Source organism: Cyprinus carpio, chromosome A15 (assembly GCF_018340385.1).
Source record: "Cyprinus carpio isolate SPL01 chromosome A15, ASM1834038v1, whole genome shotgun sequence".
NCBI lineage: Eukaryota > Metazoa > Chordata > Actinopteri > Cypriniformes > Cyprinidae > Cyprinus > Cyprinus carpio.
This window is the reverse complement of record NC_056586.1, coordinates 13,823,673-13,839,702: the sequence shown is the minus strand read 5'-3', so window position 1 is coordinate 13,839,702 and position 16,030 is coordinate 13,823,673. Positions and strand designations below refer to the sequence as shown.

At 37.6% G+C, this 16,030-nt stretch overlaps 1 protein-coding gene, 1 non-coding gene and 1 pseudogene across 2 annotated transcripts; all 3 read right to left on the bottom strand.

The window, feature by feature from the left end:
* Positions 1 to 212: 212 nt before the first annotated feature.
* On the bottom strand, positions 213 to 5,150 carry LOC109088008 (52 kDa repressor of the inhibitor of the protein kinase-like). Its single transcript, XM_042771092.1, has 5 exons — positions 4,889 to 5,150; positions 3,096 to 3,216; positions 2,836 to 2,943; positions 2,630 to 2,666; positions 213 to 2,443 (listed from the first exon to the last, which is right to left on the bottom strand). The coding sequence occupies exons 1-5, from the start codon at positions 4,975 to 4,977 to the stop codon at positions 552 to 554; spliced, it is 2,247 nt and encodes a 748-aa protein (XP_042627026.1). The 5' UTR covers positions 4,978 to 5,150; the 3' UTR covers positions 213 to 551.
* Positions 5,151 to 6,673: 1,523 nt separating this feature from the next.
* On the bottom strand, positions 6,674 to 6,745 carry trnap-cgg. The gene has a single exon. It is a non-coding gene; the product is annotated as a tRNA-Pro (tRNA).
* A 2,800-nt stretch (positions 6,746 to 9,545) lies between these two features.
* On the bottom strand, positions 9,546 to 14,175 carry LOC109078492 (annotated as a pseudogene).
* Between the last annotated feature and the right edge of the window lie 1,855 nt (positions 14,176 to 16,030).

Below are 16,030 nucleotides of genomic sequence, written 5' to 3'. Positions count from 1 at the left end.
TTTTAGTAGCTACCAAGTAAATATATAATAGGCTAGCTGCAGTAGCGCATGTGTGAGCCTGAGCGTGTATGTCCTCAAAGCGCATGCATGCAGCTGACAGAGCATGTGTCAAGTGCGCATGCGCGGCTGAGAGTGCATCTTGTCTGCAGCCAGACTCTATTGGGGGTAGTGTATACCTGTGACAGTAGAAAGAAATGACATCCGTATAGAAGACCGCATCAAAAGTGCTTTCATTTTATTACACTTTGGACCAGTTTATACAAACACAAACTTGTCTTTAATGGTTGATTTTCAAAGTTATTTTTGTCATTTATCAGTGAAGTCAAGAAAGTCAAGCAAACAAAATGCAAGACCACTCTCCAAATTGCAGATATTTAAATGGTGAATCTTTTGAAGGTCCTCACAAATGTAAAAAAAAATTAGTACTATATTTCTCCAGGGGGAAAAGACACATGAAAATAAACAATTGGCATTGTGATGAAAAACAAAATAATTACACAACTCAAAGATTTTTGCAGTCAAAACTTGGAGAGTCTATACATACACACCTGTTAATTACTCTCACTTTCTTCTGGGTACGTTTTTAAATAACACTGAACCATTTCTTCCAGGTCTGTTTTTATATGATAATTGATGTTCAGCACAGCCAGATTCTTACATCTTTGGTTTACCGCAGTGTCTGTGAGGTAAGCTTGTAAGCGTCTTTGTGCGGTTTCACCGTGATTCCCATCTAGCTTCAACACTGGCAACGTGGCTAATATTTTCAAAAACGCATTAACATTGGGGAAGAACTTCACATCAGAGTGCTGAAGGGTTTTGTGAATGGTGCACGGCAAGCTTACTTCCTTCCCTCTGTGTTTCCATTTTATCCTCCAACAATGTAGTTCAGCAGGGAGCGTGTCTGGATGGGGCAAATCGCTCCTGTAAATGTCGGCATGGGTCTCCTCGGAGGTATTAAACCTCATATGGCCCATGACTGCGGGGACGAGAGACAAGCACTTGAGCGCCTTGAGATGATTCTCAGAGAAGACGTCCTTGACCTCCTGCATAATGTACTCCATAACTGGCAGAGTAACATACTCCTTAAAGAACGACTCCGCATGTATTTCCATGGTCTCCACTGCCTGTTGCTTCCGAAGGAACAACCTCGGGACTTTCACTGGGATCTCCATTGCAGTCGCCAAACTGACCGCCTCTTCAAACCAGAATTCATGGTATACTTCGAGATTGTCCGATACCTCGTGCAATGAATGCAGTACTGCTGTTAAGCTGTTGGCGGCGAAAAACACATCAATGGTTTCTCCTTGTAGGTTCTTACCAAAAGCTCTCGTAAAAGATAATGCGTTCTTCAAAATAACCAACGTTACAATGAACTCAAAGTCCGCCAAGGCCTCAGCAATGGCGTAAGCGTCACTGGTGATTTGGTCGTTCCATTTCAGATCCTCATTGTCGTGTATGCTGTCCATGCACAGCAGAAGCGGCTCCATCAAATCAACGGCCATCTCAAACACATTATGAAGATCAGTCCAGGTTGAACGCGAGTCCTCTTTGAGAATGTTTTCTTTTTCTATGTTTCCCTGACACAGGATGGAGATAGCATTATCAAGTTCGCTCTGCAGCAACGGAGACGCTTTAAAAAACGAATTCGTCTTCTTCAGAATGGACATCACATCTTGCACTCCAGTCAATGGCATGCCATTAGCAAGATGAACATTGAGTGCACAGGTGGAAGTGGGTGTGATCACCGCCATGGGATATTTCTCCTTGAGTTGGGCAGCGATGACCTTCATCTTGGTGCCAAGTATACCAGATCCTGCATGCGCTTGTCCTCTGCAGTGCTCCATACTCAAGCCCCATCCCTTCGTCAACTGAGTCTCCAATCTCTCAGCGACGGTGACCTCCTCTCCTTCAAATGAGAGGAACTCTATGAATTCCTCTCTAAGGCTGTTTGCCTGGTCTACAAAGCGCAGGAATATGGGAAGGTGCTCTCCTTCTGGGAGCTTTACTAACTCCCCTGTGATGATGGAAAAGAAGCGGCATTCTCGGACTTGCTGAAGGATCTCTTCACGGACGCATCTCTCGCAAACCTCCAGCAGCTGCCTCTGCTGGACGGCCGGACAATATTCCTCATTAACAGCCGCTGCCTCAAACCTCCTCCGAAGAAATTCATCACCCGCATTGATACGGTTCTCAATAAGCGCTTGAAAGTTACCTGTAGTCAAAAGCCGTTCCTCCTCCTCAGAGCGCATCTCATCTTCTCTTGCATTACAACTGAATGGAAAGTTCTGCCTTCCTATCAAAACCATGACTTCAAAGGAAGACCTTAAGAACTCTCTCAGGTCTTTTTGCTCAGGCGTCAGCTGAGGGATGTCGTCGGCTTTCTCGCTGTCATCCTGAGCATCACAGTCTTTTTTTGAGAGCAGTTGTTCAATTGAAGACTCCACTAAAGAAACAGAGCCACAAACGTTTAAAGCAATGATCACTCAGAGCTAAATTTTTAATCAGTTTAATCAATTGATCAATTTCAGCTTCCCAGATGAGCAGAGTGATACACAGTGCTGCCATTAACTGACCAATCAGAATCAAGTATTCCATAGAGCTGTGCAATAATCAACTATATCTTACTTACATCTTCTTTCTTTGATTTTCCGAACCTCTTCATCTGTCTGAGGAAAACAGGAATGGAAAGTGTCACTTTATAACATCTGTGCTGATTTATAAAGTTACATTTATTGACTTATCATTAACAATGTGAAATATGACACTTTACAGTAAAAAAATAAAATAAAGGTTAGTGTAGTTTAATAATAACTGCAATGAGAAAAAAAATTCTACCAGAACTTTGATGCGTTTGCGATGTCTACTGTGAGGATTGCCGAGGTGGCTGGTTAAATCAAAAATTGTGGGAATAGCAGTGTCCCTTAGTACTGTCCTGTAAGGGCTCTGAAAAACACAGTAACAATCCTTATGGATTTTTACAGAAATCAAGACCTTTAACTATTTAGATAATATGATAAAACATTAAGGTCCCTCTACTACGAGTAATGTTAAATGCTTATAATTTTAAGTATTAGTATTTAAGTACAGTGCATTACAGTTTTGCATATCATGGCTGGTTCAAAGTGCTTCGCACAGAGTCTGTAGTGCTTGTTCAACTGATCCGGAGTTTTCTCCTCCAGATCTGCCCGGCGACAGTTCTCCACCCACAACCTACATCTGTGCAAATAAAGTTTTAAGAAACACACAGTGACTCATTTCTTGCATAACATTTTTGTAGAAAACACTTATTCACAGGTTTAGCCAAGAAAACTGAACAACAAATAATAATAATAAAAAAACGCTGAGATTAATATGAATGTGTTTTGTTTATGCAAACTACTGTAGCAGCTATATTATGGTCTTTTTCTCTCCAATTTAAACCCTGGATTTTGATGAACAATATATTTTTGTATTATAAAATTCTAAAAAGTTAGAAGTGGTGAGAATTATTCAACACCTGCAACAAAACACTACAGTATATTACTAATATAATGTATGCAAATTGTATAATATTCAAGGTACACATTTCTAGTAATTGTGCAGTTAATTCTCATATTATATTTTCAGAAAGTTTTGAAATATTTGTCCTCTCCCCAAATTTGTCACTACCGAAACACAGTAATAATAATTTAATTTGAAAAGTTATATTGACCTATTAAGATTTTGCTTATATTAACATTGTTTATATATATATATATATATATATATATGTTGCTATTTTCAGAGGTAAATCAATAAAAATTACATTTTTTTTTAATATTTCAAGTGTAATTTAGGAGATTTGTTGTATTTTGAATCCAATTTCACACTGAAAAAAAAGTTAAGAATACAACACTTATAACAAACACAAAAACAAAAAAATCTTAATATACAATTAACAAAAAAACAATCAACTTATTATATAAACAAATTCAGTATACTTTATTTTTGAAAAAAAAAATAAAACATAACTGAACTCAAATTAATTCTATTTCATCAAAAACATCACATTACAGAATTTTAACTCACATTCTAAAACATACTAAAATAAAGCATAACTGTACTCAAATTTTGTTTATTTCCTCCAAATAAGAGGATTATGTGTTCCCTTTTGTCACTACCAAAACAATGATGACATGTTTCGGTCGTGACAATTTTATGGGATAAAAAAAACAAAAAACAAAGATGTCACTACCGAAACGCCACCAAATGTTTTGGTAGTGACAATTTTAGATTGTTTTGAAAATGTTGATCTCAAAGATGCTAATCAGCACATGGTTAGTTCTGAACAGCTGCACACACATAAAAATTTAATTATATGGAATAACTCCCAAAAAAGTGTGCTTAACTGCAGAAAGGTGTTCGGTAGTGTCATTCCTTAGAATTACAGATTTTTCAGACTTTTGAACACATCTATCTCAAAATTATGGGGTCTTTATCTACTCACCCTGTAGCTGTAAGAGACACAGACACATAAATATGTCCTGATCATAAATGTAGGGGTGTAGTTAATTTCAGTCTCAGCCAATGGACTAAAACATACACTGTTTCGGTAGTGACATGGAAAATGCAGGACACTTTTTTAACATAAAGTTTCATAATTTACAAAGAAAATATAAAATATATATATATATATTTGAACTTCACTTTTGAAAAGAATCCAAAAGATATTTTTAAAAACAACAATGGGGGAAAATGTCTGAGAAGTCTTCAGCAGCTTTAGCTTTCCTTCCTCAGGAAGCATTACTTTCATTTCGGTCGTCAGGTTTAATTAACGCCATTTAAACACAGAACGACAGTGATAATGTTATGAAGTTGTAATAATAATAATAATAATAATAATAATAATACTAATAAAAAAAAGCCATACCTCTCCGGATCCCTTGGAAACCTGAAGAAAGCTAAATCGGACTGGGTGCTTTTCCTGGTACAGTTCGGAGCGGCACAGAAATTTGGCATTGTGCATTTAATGTCTGATAAAAAAAAATATTTCAAAGCTTTCTCTTTAATTATGATGCCACTAATACAATCATCGCAACATTGCACAAATGAACAAGGCGCGCAAGTATGAAACACTAGTATTGTTGGAGTGCCAACCCACAATGCATTTCGTTTCGATCCCACAATGCACCAGAGTCGGATCTTTTCAATGATTCGGTTGAACCGGTTCTCAAAACCTGATTCGTTTGAAACGGTTCTCGAGTGAACAGCTCTTACTAATAAGCGTACTAATATCAATATACTGTAAAGTTGTGGATTAAATATATGTGCGCTAGTATTAGATTTGTAGGGTCTGCTTAAATTTTTTTACATTTTACTTTGACATGAAAACTCCTCCAAAATATGAATAAAATAATAAAAATAAGCTATTAACAATATTATTTTAAATGTTTCTTGTACCTAGTTCTGTCTGAAACACAAAATCACATTTTTATGTGTATCACATTATGATACACCTTTGTTAGTAGCTTCGATTGTTGATCAGTAACACTGTAGAAAAATATCTAGAAAAATGGAAAAGGTATAGTAAATTTTACAGGACATTATCCGTTGTAACCCGAAAACACAAAATACAATAAAATAAAAAATAACCCTGTGAATGAACATAGTAGATTGTACCCTATTATTACTTTTCTTAGATTGTAGCATGCTAACTACTAATACACTACTTAAAACTAGTCGTTTAAAAAAAAATGTTATTTCTGTTTTAATATTATTATACTAGTTTACTAGCTGATAAAACTTAAATTGCAATCGTTCAAAAATGTGTGTTCAATAATTCAATGTCGTTTAAAAAAATGTTATTTCTGTTTTAATATTATTTTATGAATTTATATTATTTTACGAACAAATCTAAATTAACATATTTTTGATGAGATTTTATGTAGTGACAATTTTGTGTCGTGATTACGTAATGACGTCATCGCGCAATGACATCACAACATCATTTAGCAAAAAAATCCACCTTCCTTTAGCAACTTCCCCTGAACATTAGTTGATTATTTCAAGCGCTCATTAAAGCCGTGAATCCTGTAGATGGCAGCATCATAGACCGGACAATTATAAGCTCCTAAAATAACTTATTCTCAATCCCAACGTTCAGTGTTCTTTGCAAGTTTGTTTGAATATTTTTATGACCTCAGCAACCTACAACGAACCAACCTGGGTGTCTCTGTGCAGGATTCAGTGCTCATTTTGTCTCCGGGTAAGATTATTTTCATCCCAGATTGTATCTACATTTGGCAAAATAGATTGTTACCGTTATGCAAATGTGTGTTAGTCGAGAACAGCCTTAATTAACACAATGACATCATTGTTTATAACACGTTATCAATTACACACTCGTACAAATACGCAACGTACCCACAACGCTAACACTAAATCACTGGTCTCCAAATCAACAACGTAGCATATGTATTAACCACCATTGTTAGAATTTAAATACTCCAGTTTTATTTAAAATGAGCTGTCAAAGGGCTCTTTAAACATGCCGCGTGATTTCATAACTACGTCATGACGTAACGAATCACTGAATCTGACAGCTATATGACACGCCTAGAGACGTTAAACTGTATTTGTATATGTTGTATCCAGAATTCAGCATGGCAGATTTACACTGAACGCTGTGAGTCTTTAAATTCTTGAAAGAAAACTAGGGCTCGTCCGGGATTTGAACCCGGGACCTCTCGCACCCGAAGCGAGAATCATACCCCTAGACCAACGAGCCGCGCAAAATACAGCCGAAATACCGCCTTATAAACTATAAAACCGACCAGTTTCCGTCAAATTACTGACTGATCTTCTAATTTCCATCGAACTTAAACATATGAACCTTTTATTCATTTAAGTGCATTATTCGATAATCTACAAAAAAACCTAATTTAACACGTTTGCCAAGTTTTTGTAAGAGCTACTGGTACAGACAGTCCTCTAAATTAGACCGAAGAAGTGTTGAAACAATAAGCCAGGGAAAAACATGAAGAAAAAAGCCAAGAGCGCATCAATTAAGTTATTTTTTATATATCATACATAAGACTGTTTGAATATAATACAAAGGGCATTTTCATTATACACAGCAAAGTCTTGACTAGATCTTACAATCTGTGGACACTTATCCTTCCCCCATGCTGTTCAGTTATATAGTGCATGTTGCATGAAAAGGGTCAAGAAAATCTGGAAAAAAAGGGCATAAGATTGTTGATTTAAAATCCACACTCTTGTGTATCTGTGACATTTACCAATAATGCATTTAAGAGAAAGGGGGTTAACAGACCTAGCAAACCATGAGCAGCAGAAAAGGTGTGGATATACATGCGTCATACCCTGTGAAAAGATTCTCTCAGTACAAGCTATAAGCCCTACCTTTAATGTTGTCCTGTTGATGTCAAATGCCTTTGACTAAAAACAGTTTTGGTCCAATGACCAAGACAAGAAGGGTTTAAAAAATAAAATAAAATAAACAGGCAAGCAAACACGTGGCAATGTAATTGACATACCAGCAGGAGCAATGTGGTGAGTTCTATACTTCCTTTATTTAAAAAAATATAAATATATACATAAATTCTATTTCAACTATTAAAAAGGGGCTTCATTTCATGAAAACTGCACTAAATCAAGTCTCATTTAGTAACAGCTGAAACAAGTGCACTGTTTAAAAGTTTCTGTAAGTTTTAGATTTAGATTTTTTTTTGGAATGTGTGTCAACTTCAGCAAACTGCACTCGAATGTTTATATATATGTAACAACATTTTGAAATCAAGCTAACAATCAGGTAAACTTTTTTTTTTTGTTGTTTTTTATTTTGATTACCACTAGCCATTGTGAGATTTGTAAATATACTAAACATGACTCTGGCTGAAAGTGATGTCTTTGTGAAAGGAAAATCTGCAAATGTGAACGCCACACACACTTTCTGGCAGGATAGTGTCCCACTGTCTGTGAAAACTGCTAGATCGAGAGCAGCAGCAAACAGGGATCCTTTGAAGAATTGAGACCTCAAGTGAGAAGCTAGGTGGTGGTGGGGGGCTCACAACCTCAGATATAAAAATCAGAGTGAGCAAAGCCATCCTTCACGTGACTGAACCGTGACTATAAACACTTATCCTCTTCAGAACATGCATGTGCCCAGTGTTTGTGTGGCAGCGCGTCACCTCTAGTTTCCCTTTGAATAGTACATCTGATGCAAGCATCCAACCAATCACTTGATAACAAATTCAACTCAGACTCAGAGGTCACAGCAGCTACAGTAGACTGCCTGAATAAATAAATTTAAGTAGCCACTTAGATTTAAAAAGGTAGAAATTAGCATGTTCATCAAATAAGGTATAAAAGGCAGCATCACTGACTGATAGACCAGGTAAATACAAAACAAAACACTTTTCTCTCCTCAGAATAATTTGTGATCTCTCAGCTACTCTGTAGCCTGCAGAGTAACCATCAGTGTCCCTTCCCTCCCCTTGACAGGAAAAACAAAGGAAAAAGGTAACAAATCGGGGAGGTTTATCCATATATTAAACCAATTTCAGTATTTTGTTAACATCAAAACATGAAGTTCATCAAAAGTTCCAGTTTGAGAGAGAGTATACAGACTAATATGGACTCTGATGAACCTTGGGCTGAAGTGGTGAACTGCTACATTATTTCTTACAGACACCTAGTGCTATAAAAAAACAACTGCTTTGGTATATATAAAAAAGAAAGACGGCAATAAAGAAAAAAAAATGTAATTTGTGTAAAATTCACAGCATAATTCAAGAGGAGAAAAAAGGCAGTCACATAAATCTCATTACATATCTTGTGTTCAACACAAAGAGGCAAATTTATGCAATGTTTTTTCAATGGGAACCACATGCTTGACGGGAAATAAAAAGAGAGAGAAAATTAAATAAAGCCAATTAATGGGAATGAATACCTTCTATGTGAAATCCAACTTCGGCAATTTTAGGAAGTCATGTTAGGGATGTTTGAGCAAGACCCTGCAATTTGGAGTCTCTTAAATGAGAAATCTTTGCTAAATAAAGGCCTCTGATTAACCATTCTCCTTCACCTTCCCCTTCTCTAACCAATTAAGGACTCTTTAAATGTTAAAAATAGAGGACAGCCATCATCTCTATTCCACAATAAAGTCCAGCTCCTTTTCAGTCAAGGTCCAAAAGTCATAAGGCCAAAGGGTTCTCGACAACAGCCCAAGATCCATCTGGATCTGGATCCGGATCTGTCCCCCTCGTCGCTCCTCAGCGCACCTCCTCCTCAAGTTGCTGTATGTAGTTGAAGCCGTCCGGTCTGCTGGAGGACTCCAGGCCTGAAGAGTACTGCACCTGCCTGTCTAACACCAGCTCCTTCTCGCCGCTTGGTCAGCGCTCGCCACTGGAGCTCCGCAGCTATGTGCCCCCTCTCGAAGAGTTACACGATACAGACAACACGAAATATCACTGCAAGTACTGCTTCCTTGACACGCTACAGGTTTAAACACACAGCTCTTTAGAGAAGTTTCACTTAAAGGCTAAATAAAAGAACGACCAGCCAAATTATAATGTCCAATGTTTCACTTGTTTGAACTAAACAAATGTTTTGCATTGCTTTACATATAAAAAGCTGTACGACAGCTCTCAGCTCTGAAATGCTCACTGTATTGAATGAAAAAAAGGGACAAATAAAAACAAAACTCCTAGTTTCCGATGTGACAGATGGTAAATAAGTACTGTATGCAGGTGAGTGAATCCGCAGATGAATGTCTCAGTTTCACCGTGGTTATTTGCAGTATCATTAACTTATCTAGAAATAGACAATGAAAAATGATGGAAATACATAGACTTTTTAAATACTCTTCAATTTGTAGCGGTTCAGTGAAATCTCCCCTCAGAAGTGAGCAGCTTTTATTCTCTATGCACCTTTTGAAAAAAAACAAAACAAAAAAAAACAGGAGAAAACGAAAACACCACCGTAAAAAAGGGGAAAACAAAATAAAAAACAAATTCACACCCATTTCAGCTAAAGTCACGAGCTTGCCATCGAGCTCTGCTGAACACAGACTCCACTCATCGGAGAATCTTCCCTATCAATGCCTTGTCTCATGCCCAGGTGTCCCTCTGCTATAAAGTGACCAGTTCCTGTGTTTGTGGCAACAGGGTACGTGGGTTGTCCGGCCATACCAGTCTCTTGGCGAGGATTTGAGAAGGCACCCAAACCCATTCTCATACTTCCATTTTGGCTAAAGTTCAGGGTGTTGGCAGGAAGCCGGCGGAGCTGGTAAGCCTGGTTGCCTTGGTTTCCTGTGGAAGAGGAAGAAGTGGAGGAAGAGGATGCCGAGGAAGACAGGGATGTCATGGACAGATGACCGTGCACCACCTCCATGGAATCCTGGGTGGAGGCGCTGTTGGTGGGCGAGTTGTAGAGACGCGGCCGTGGTCTCGTTGCTATGACCTGTCCGTGGTGGTGATGGTGGTGGTGATGGGGGTGCAATGCCTTGGGATGCTGGGGAGGCACATGAAAAGTGGTTTCCTGGACTGGATGAGTCTCTACAGTGACAGGTTCTGGACCTACGATTCCAGGCCATACTACTGGTGGATGATAAGGCGGTCTCGCCTGTACAAACAAGGAAAAACATTGTTCAGGCATGAAGGCCAAACTTTGATTTGTTTTAATAACTTGACAAGATCGACCAGGTGGGCTCACCTGAGGGCAAAGGTTGTCACAGTCTATGGGTGGCATAGCTGTGCCAAAATGCCCGCTGCTGTGCCGATGGTGATGAGTTGGATCGGATCTTGCTCTGCCACTGGTGCTTGTTCCAGACGATCCTCCTGGAGCAGAGCAAATGAACTGCATTAAGCTTTACCCAGAAACACTACTATCAAGCCAGTTACATTCAAGAGCTTAGAGAGCAGAACAGATTCAATTGTAGTAAAACCTGAGCTTGAGGATGTACTAGAAGTGGTCCCTGATGACTGTGACTGCTCAAGTGCAGGACTTGTTGACACACTACTGCTTGTATTGGTTCCTTCATCCGTGGTCTTCTTGAAGAAACTGTGCTGGAGGGCATAGTAGGGCTGAATTCGCGTCTTGGGGTCGTAGTCCAGCATTCTGAGAATAAGGTCCTTGAACTTCAAGTAGTCAGCTACTGCGTGTCCGGATTCTCCCACCCGACGACCGCCTGGTCCACCACATTCAACTCCCAAGATGGCATGGAGCTTTCGAGACGCTGGAGGTTTGTACTGCTCACAGAAAAGCAGAAAGATGTTCTAGCACAACAACAACAACAAGCATTTCCACAAAAGCTGCATAAAAACAAAATTCACACGGCAGTATAAATACTTTAAAATATCAATGACACATACCCTTTTTCCATCTTTGGTCTTCTTAATACTCCATGTCCCATCTGACAACTTCTCAAAGAACTTCCTGGCTTTTGGTGCTAGGTCCATAATGTGATTGGGTGGGATCCCAAGTACTTCAACAACTTTGTTCATTTGGTCCACCTTTCATTTAAAGAATAGGTTTTTTATTAGACTGTATTTTTTCTATAACAGTCATTTTTAATTATGCAGAATCTGACTCCTGTATTCTGTACACACATTAAACAATAACTTAGGGCAGGTGTTTTCAAACTGGGGTCCATGGCCCATAACCAGAGTGTCTGCAAAATTATTTGCTATACCATTTTTTTCCGGACTACAAGTCACATTTTTTATCATCTGAAACGTGGTATAGTTTATATTCCCAAGTGACTTATATAATGCATTTAATTTGTTTACAATATACAAAATGTAAACACTTCAGGGATGCAAATCCATCATGGGTGAAAAAGGTGACGATTTCCCCCATCCCCCAAAATAAAACCCTACTATTTTATGCCTTTATTATTAATATTTTTTCAAATATATAAGACACACATGACAATCGCATGCGATTAATTGTGCAGCCCTACTCACAACTTAAGCCTTAAACACTGTTATAATTATGCGGGGGTCCTTGAAAAATTTTCTCCCCTGTAAGGGGTCCCTGGCTCCAAATAGTTTAAAAAAACCCTGATTTAGGGGATTTATTCCCACATTTAAATGTACCGGTAGTTGTCACTCCTAAAACTATGTATTCATGGTATTTAAGGATACAGGAAACATAAAGAGCATATTAGTTCTAATCATCATCATCATCATTAATAATAATAATAAATGATACAGCTCATTACCTCATTGGCTCCACTAAATAGAGGTTCTCCTGTATGCATTTCCACCAGAATACATCCCAGAGACCACATATCTATGGCCAGGTCATATGGCATTCCCAATAACACTTCAGGGGAGCGGTAGAATCGACTCTGGATGTACTGATATATCTGAGGGAAGAGGAATACGTAATCAATAACTTTAAGCATACTGTGACAATCTCCACACTTTCCACACATACAAAAAAAATAAGAAGATTCACAATACCCTTTGTCCCAGTTGGCAGGAGCTCCCAAAGTCCACTATTTTGATGGCACTTCTCTTGGGGTTACATAGCAGGATGTTCTCTGGCTTTAGGTCACAGTGGATGATGCTGAGCTCAGGTGTAGCAAGAAACAGTAGTGCTGTACACAACTGCTGGGCAAACTTCCGTGTCAGATTTAAAGAGACGCCTCTGAAGTTCGTATTCCGTAACAAGTCATATAGGTTGTATGACAACATTTCAAATACTAAGCAAAGATGATTCCGGAACATGAAGTGCCGTTTCAAATGTACTGAGGAAAAAAAAGAAGAAAAAAAAAAAAAAATAACAATACATTAAGATTTTTAGATTTTAATTTCAAGGAATGCACTGTATGCAAAGATTTTGAAATTATATCAAAGAACTGAACAGGTTTCTTACCTATATAGTATTTCATCTCTGTGTCATGTTTGTTCATGAGCTCGAGAAGCCGTACTTCAATTTGAGCTTGATTCAGAAAGGCCTTCTTGTTCTTGATAATCTTAATTGCTACCCACTCTTGCTCAGCTCGGTCGTAAGCTTTTACAACCTAAAAAAAAAGGCATCAATTACATTCACAAGACAATATTTAAGTTTTGTTTACTTATAAGATATTAAAAATACTCTGAAATAATGATTACACAGTGCATCATTTTGGCAGCTATGGATTTTGCTTTCCAAGTCCAAAACAATAATTTAGCCTCTATTTTGTCAGGGCAAAAGCTGATAATATCCCCATTTCCTACCATTTAAAATCTTGAAATAAGTTTTCAAAATAAACTACTTAAGAGACTCTAGACGTCATACCTCACAAAATTACAAATTACCAATTAAAGAATCAAATACACAACTTCACATCCATCCATCCACCATTCCCCATTCTTGACAATGTAGTCGTAGTTCTCATCATCGTAGCCATCGTTGAAGACTTTCCTTTCTTTCTTGTGGCTGGAGTCCTCACTTTGACCCTGTTGATGCCGTCTTTTCTTTTTTGCATAATACACCTATACAAAAAAAAAAAGAGCAACCAAGCTTCACAGCATTAGACTCAATACAGAAGTCCTTGAGCATTGTTGTGCTCAGAACTTTATAATTTATAAGTGTAAAAAATATGTCTACTTATGATCAAGTATCATAATTTTGTTCTTTATTACTATTTTTAGCTTTATTTTATGCTGTACTTCTGCAAGGAAAACAAAGAAACAATACCTCATTGATGTGTTTGTAAGTTTTGATCAGGTCTATGGAGAGCTTCCTCAAAGGAGCTAAAGTGGGGTCACGAAAGCACTGGGGCATGTGCCTCTGCAATAAAAGAAGGGGAAACACATGTGGATTTAATAGGTGACATTTCTAACAAATCCACATACTTTTGACTAAGAGGTAAAATAATCAAAAGGCTAAGTGTCAAGTAACGGGAAGAATTCATTTTAAAAAGCGCAATAATTGAGTGTACTTCATCCATGTTTATTCACAATGCAAAAAAAAAAACTAAGTGCATAAACAGGAGTGGAGCATCCAGTACCTGGCTGGCAGTGAGAGCTTGTGTCTGATCACTGTATGGCAGTACAGTGACAGACTGGTCTGTACTCTGCTGTTGACAGTCACTGTACTGCTGGTGTGAATGAGGCATGGGAGCAGCCATCTGAAGACCAGCAGCATGGAAAGAAAGAGAGGGTGCAAGCCGGACAGACGAGGGTTTGCATGCTGAGGTCTCTCCCCCTAGAGAAAATTTAAGCTAAATTAGTGTGAGTGTTAGAACTAAATTCTCCTCTCTCCCTGTGATCATTTGAACTGCAAACCTCTTTCAGACTATCCTTTTCTCTCTGTTTTAGGAGAGCAAAACCATCTCTGAGATTTTAATTAGGGGTGTAACTGTACACAAACATGACAGTACTTCGGTTCTGATGTCACGGTTCGGTACAGTTTTGGTACAGCAGGGAGAAAAAACTTTGTTTACTGAGCTACTTGCTCTTTCTTTAAATAAACTCAGTTATAATTAATTTTCTTAGAGATAAAAATCTACCTCAGCTTGTGCTCTAAACTAGTGAGCCCTTTTATATTAGGCCTACTATAAGGTTACAGTTAACAACAGAGCCCAAACCTAAAATTACTATACAAAATTACAAAATAAATTACACAATTTACACAATTTAATTACTATCTATTTTTTAAATATAACAAGCTACACTCAACTTAAAAAAAAAGTATGCAAACATGTAAATTGCACATAAAGCCGTTTTTAAGTTTACTTCTAAATTATAAAAATTCTGTTAGTTGTTGAAATATATTCATTTACACAGTGCCTCTCATAACTCGTTTCAAAACAGATTTATTTAAACATTAAATAATTAAGACATCACATATGCCTATATAGTCTAATATTTCGCGAAATACTCTTCTCTGCACTTCATTAATAACGCACTAACGAGCTGTGAACACTGATGACTTCCTGATAAATGAAACACTACATGACATTTTGTTTACAAGCTGTTTTATTGTCGTCTTTCCATGGTCGAAACACGCTTCCGTGAGGTGTGAGATGTTTATTCGTGTTTATTTCGGGTTAAAACTAATCGTAAAGAGGAAGGGATGATCGTGCTCCACGCTGCAGTTTGAACTGAGGTTTACAACGATCTGTCGCAACACATCAAAGAACGCCAAAACGACATTTTTTGTTTGAATTTTCTGAAAAAAAAAAAGGACATCATTTGAAAGATGAGACTGTTTCTTATAAAATAGTAACAATATATAAAACTGGAAGTTTCCAATGAAGTTCTGCTCGTGCACTGGTTCAAACAATGCTTTATTTGTTCGGTAACATGCGTAGTGTGTACCGAACCGAATGGCCCGTATCGAAAATTTTCGGTATGAACACGTGTACAGTTACACCTCTAATTTTTATGTAACAAAAATTAAGCATATGCTTGTAGCACTAGAACTAAAACACAATAGAATAGAAAGCAAATATATATAATTAATGAAGTACAAAAATGTATGAATCTTGTTTATCAGAATATAGCAAAACATCCCTATAAGAGGAATGCCAGAAAAATAAAGGCACTAACAATTAAATAATAGCAACAACAAGACAAAATCATTAAATATAACTATACAGAAATGGGGGAATAACAGTTCTCTTTTCAATTTTTAAATAAAAAGAGAAAGGAGTACATTGCAAATTTCATGTCAAGTACAAAAATATTTGGTCAGAAATCTGTCTTTTTTAGCTGTAAATTGTGATAATTATAAGGAGCTTGCTCATATATAAGCATCTCTTGCCAGGCAACACAATGCACCACAGCCACACAGAATCCCACCACTATTCAGAATCCCAGCAACAGCACCTAATTAGCATAGCCTATCACCAAGAAGATACAGTGTGATTTGGCAAGCCCATCAATGTTCAAGCCAATCACAGAAGGGTATGCAAATAGCCTACTTTTGTTGCCAGGGCAGAGCTGCTCCCATTTTCCAATAAGAAAACAAGAAATAAACAAGAAATAAAATTGAACTTTGGCACACTTAGATGAAGCATCCACCACATTGGAGCCTGACAGCAAAATAGCAGCTC

Excerpts from the sequence above, each read along its gene's own strand:
- LOC109088008 (XM_042771092.1), bottom strand. The coding sequence starts at position 4,977 with ATGCCAAATTTCTGTGCCGCTCCGAACTGTACCAGGAAAAGCACCCAG. Across the intron at positions 2,944-3,095 it reads CAGCCATGATATGCAAAACT|AGCCCTTACAGGACAGTACT; the intron begins GTAATGCACTGT and ends TGTGTTTTTCAG. Across the intron at positions 2,444-2,629 it reads GAAAATCAAAGAAAGAAGAT|TGGAGTCTTCAATTGAACAA; the intron begins GTAAGTAAGATA and ends CTGTTTCTTTAG.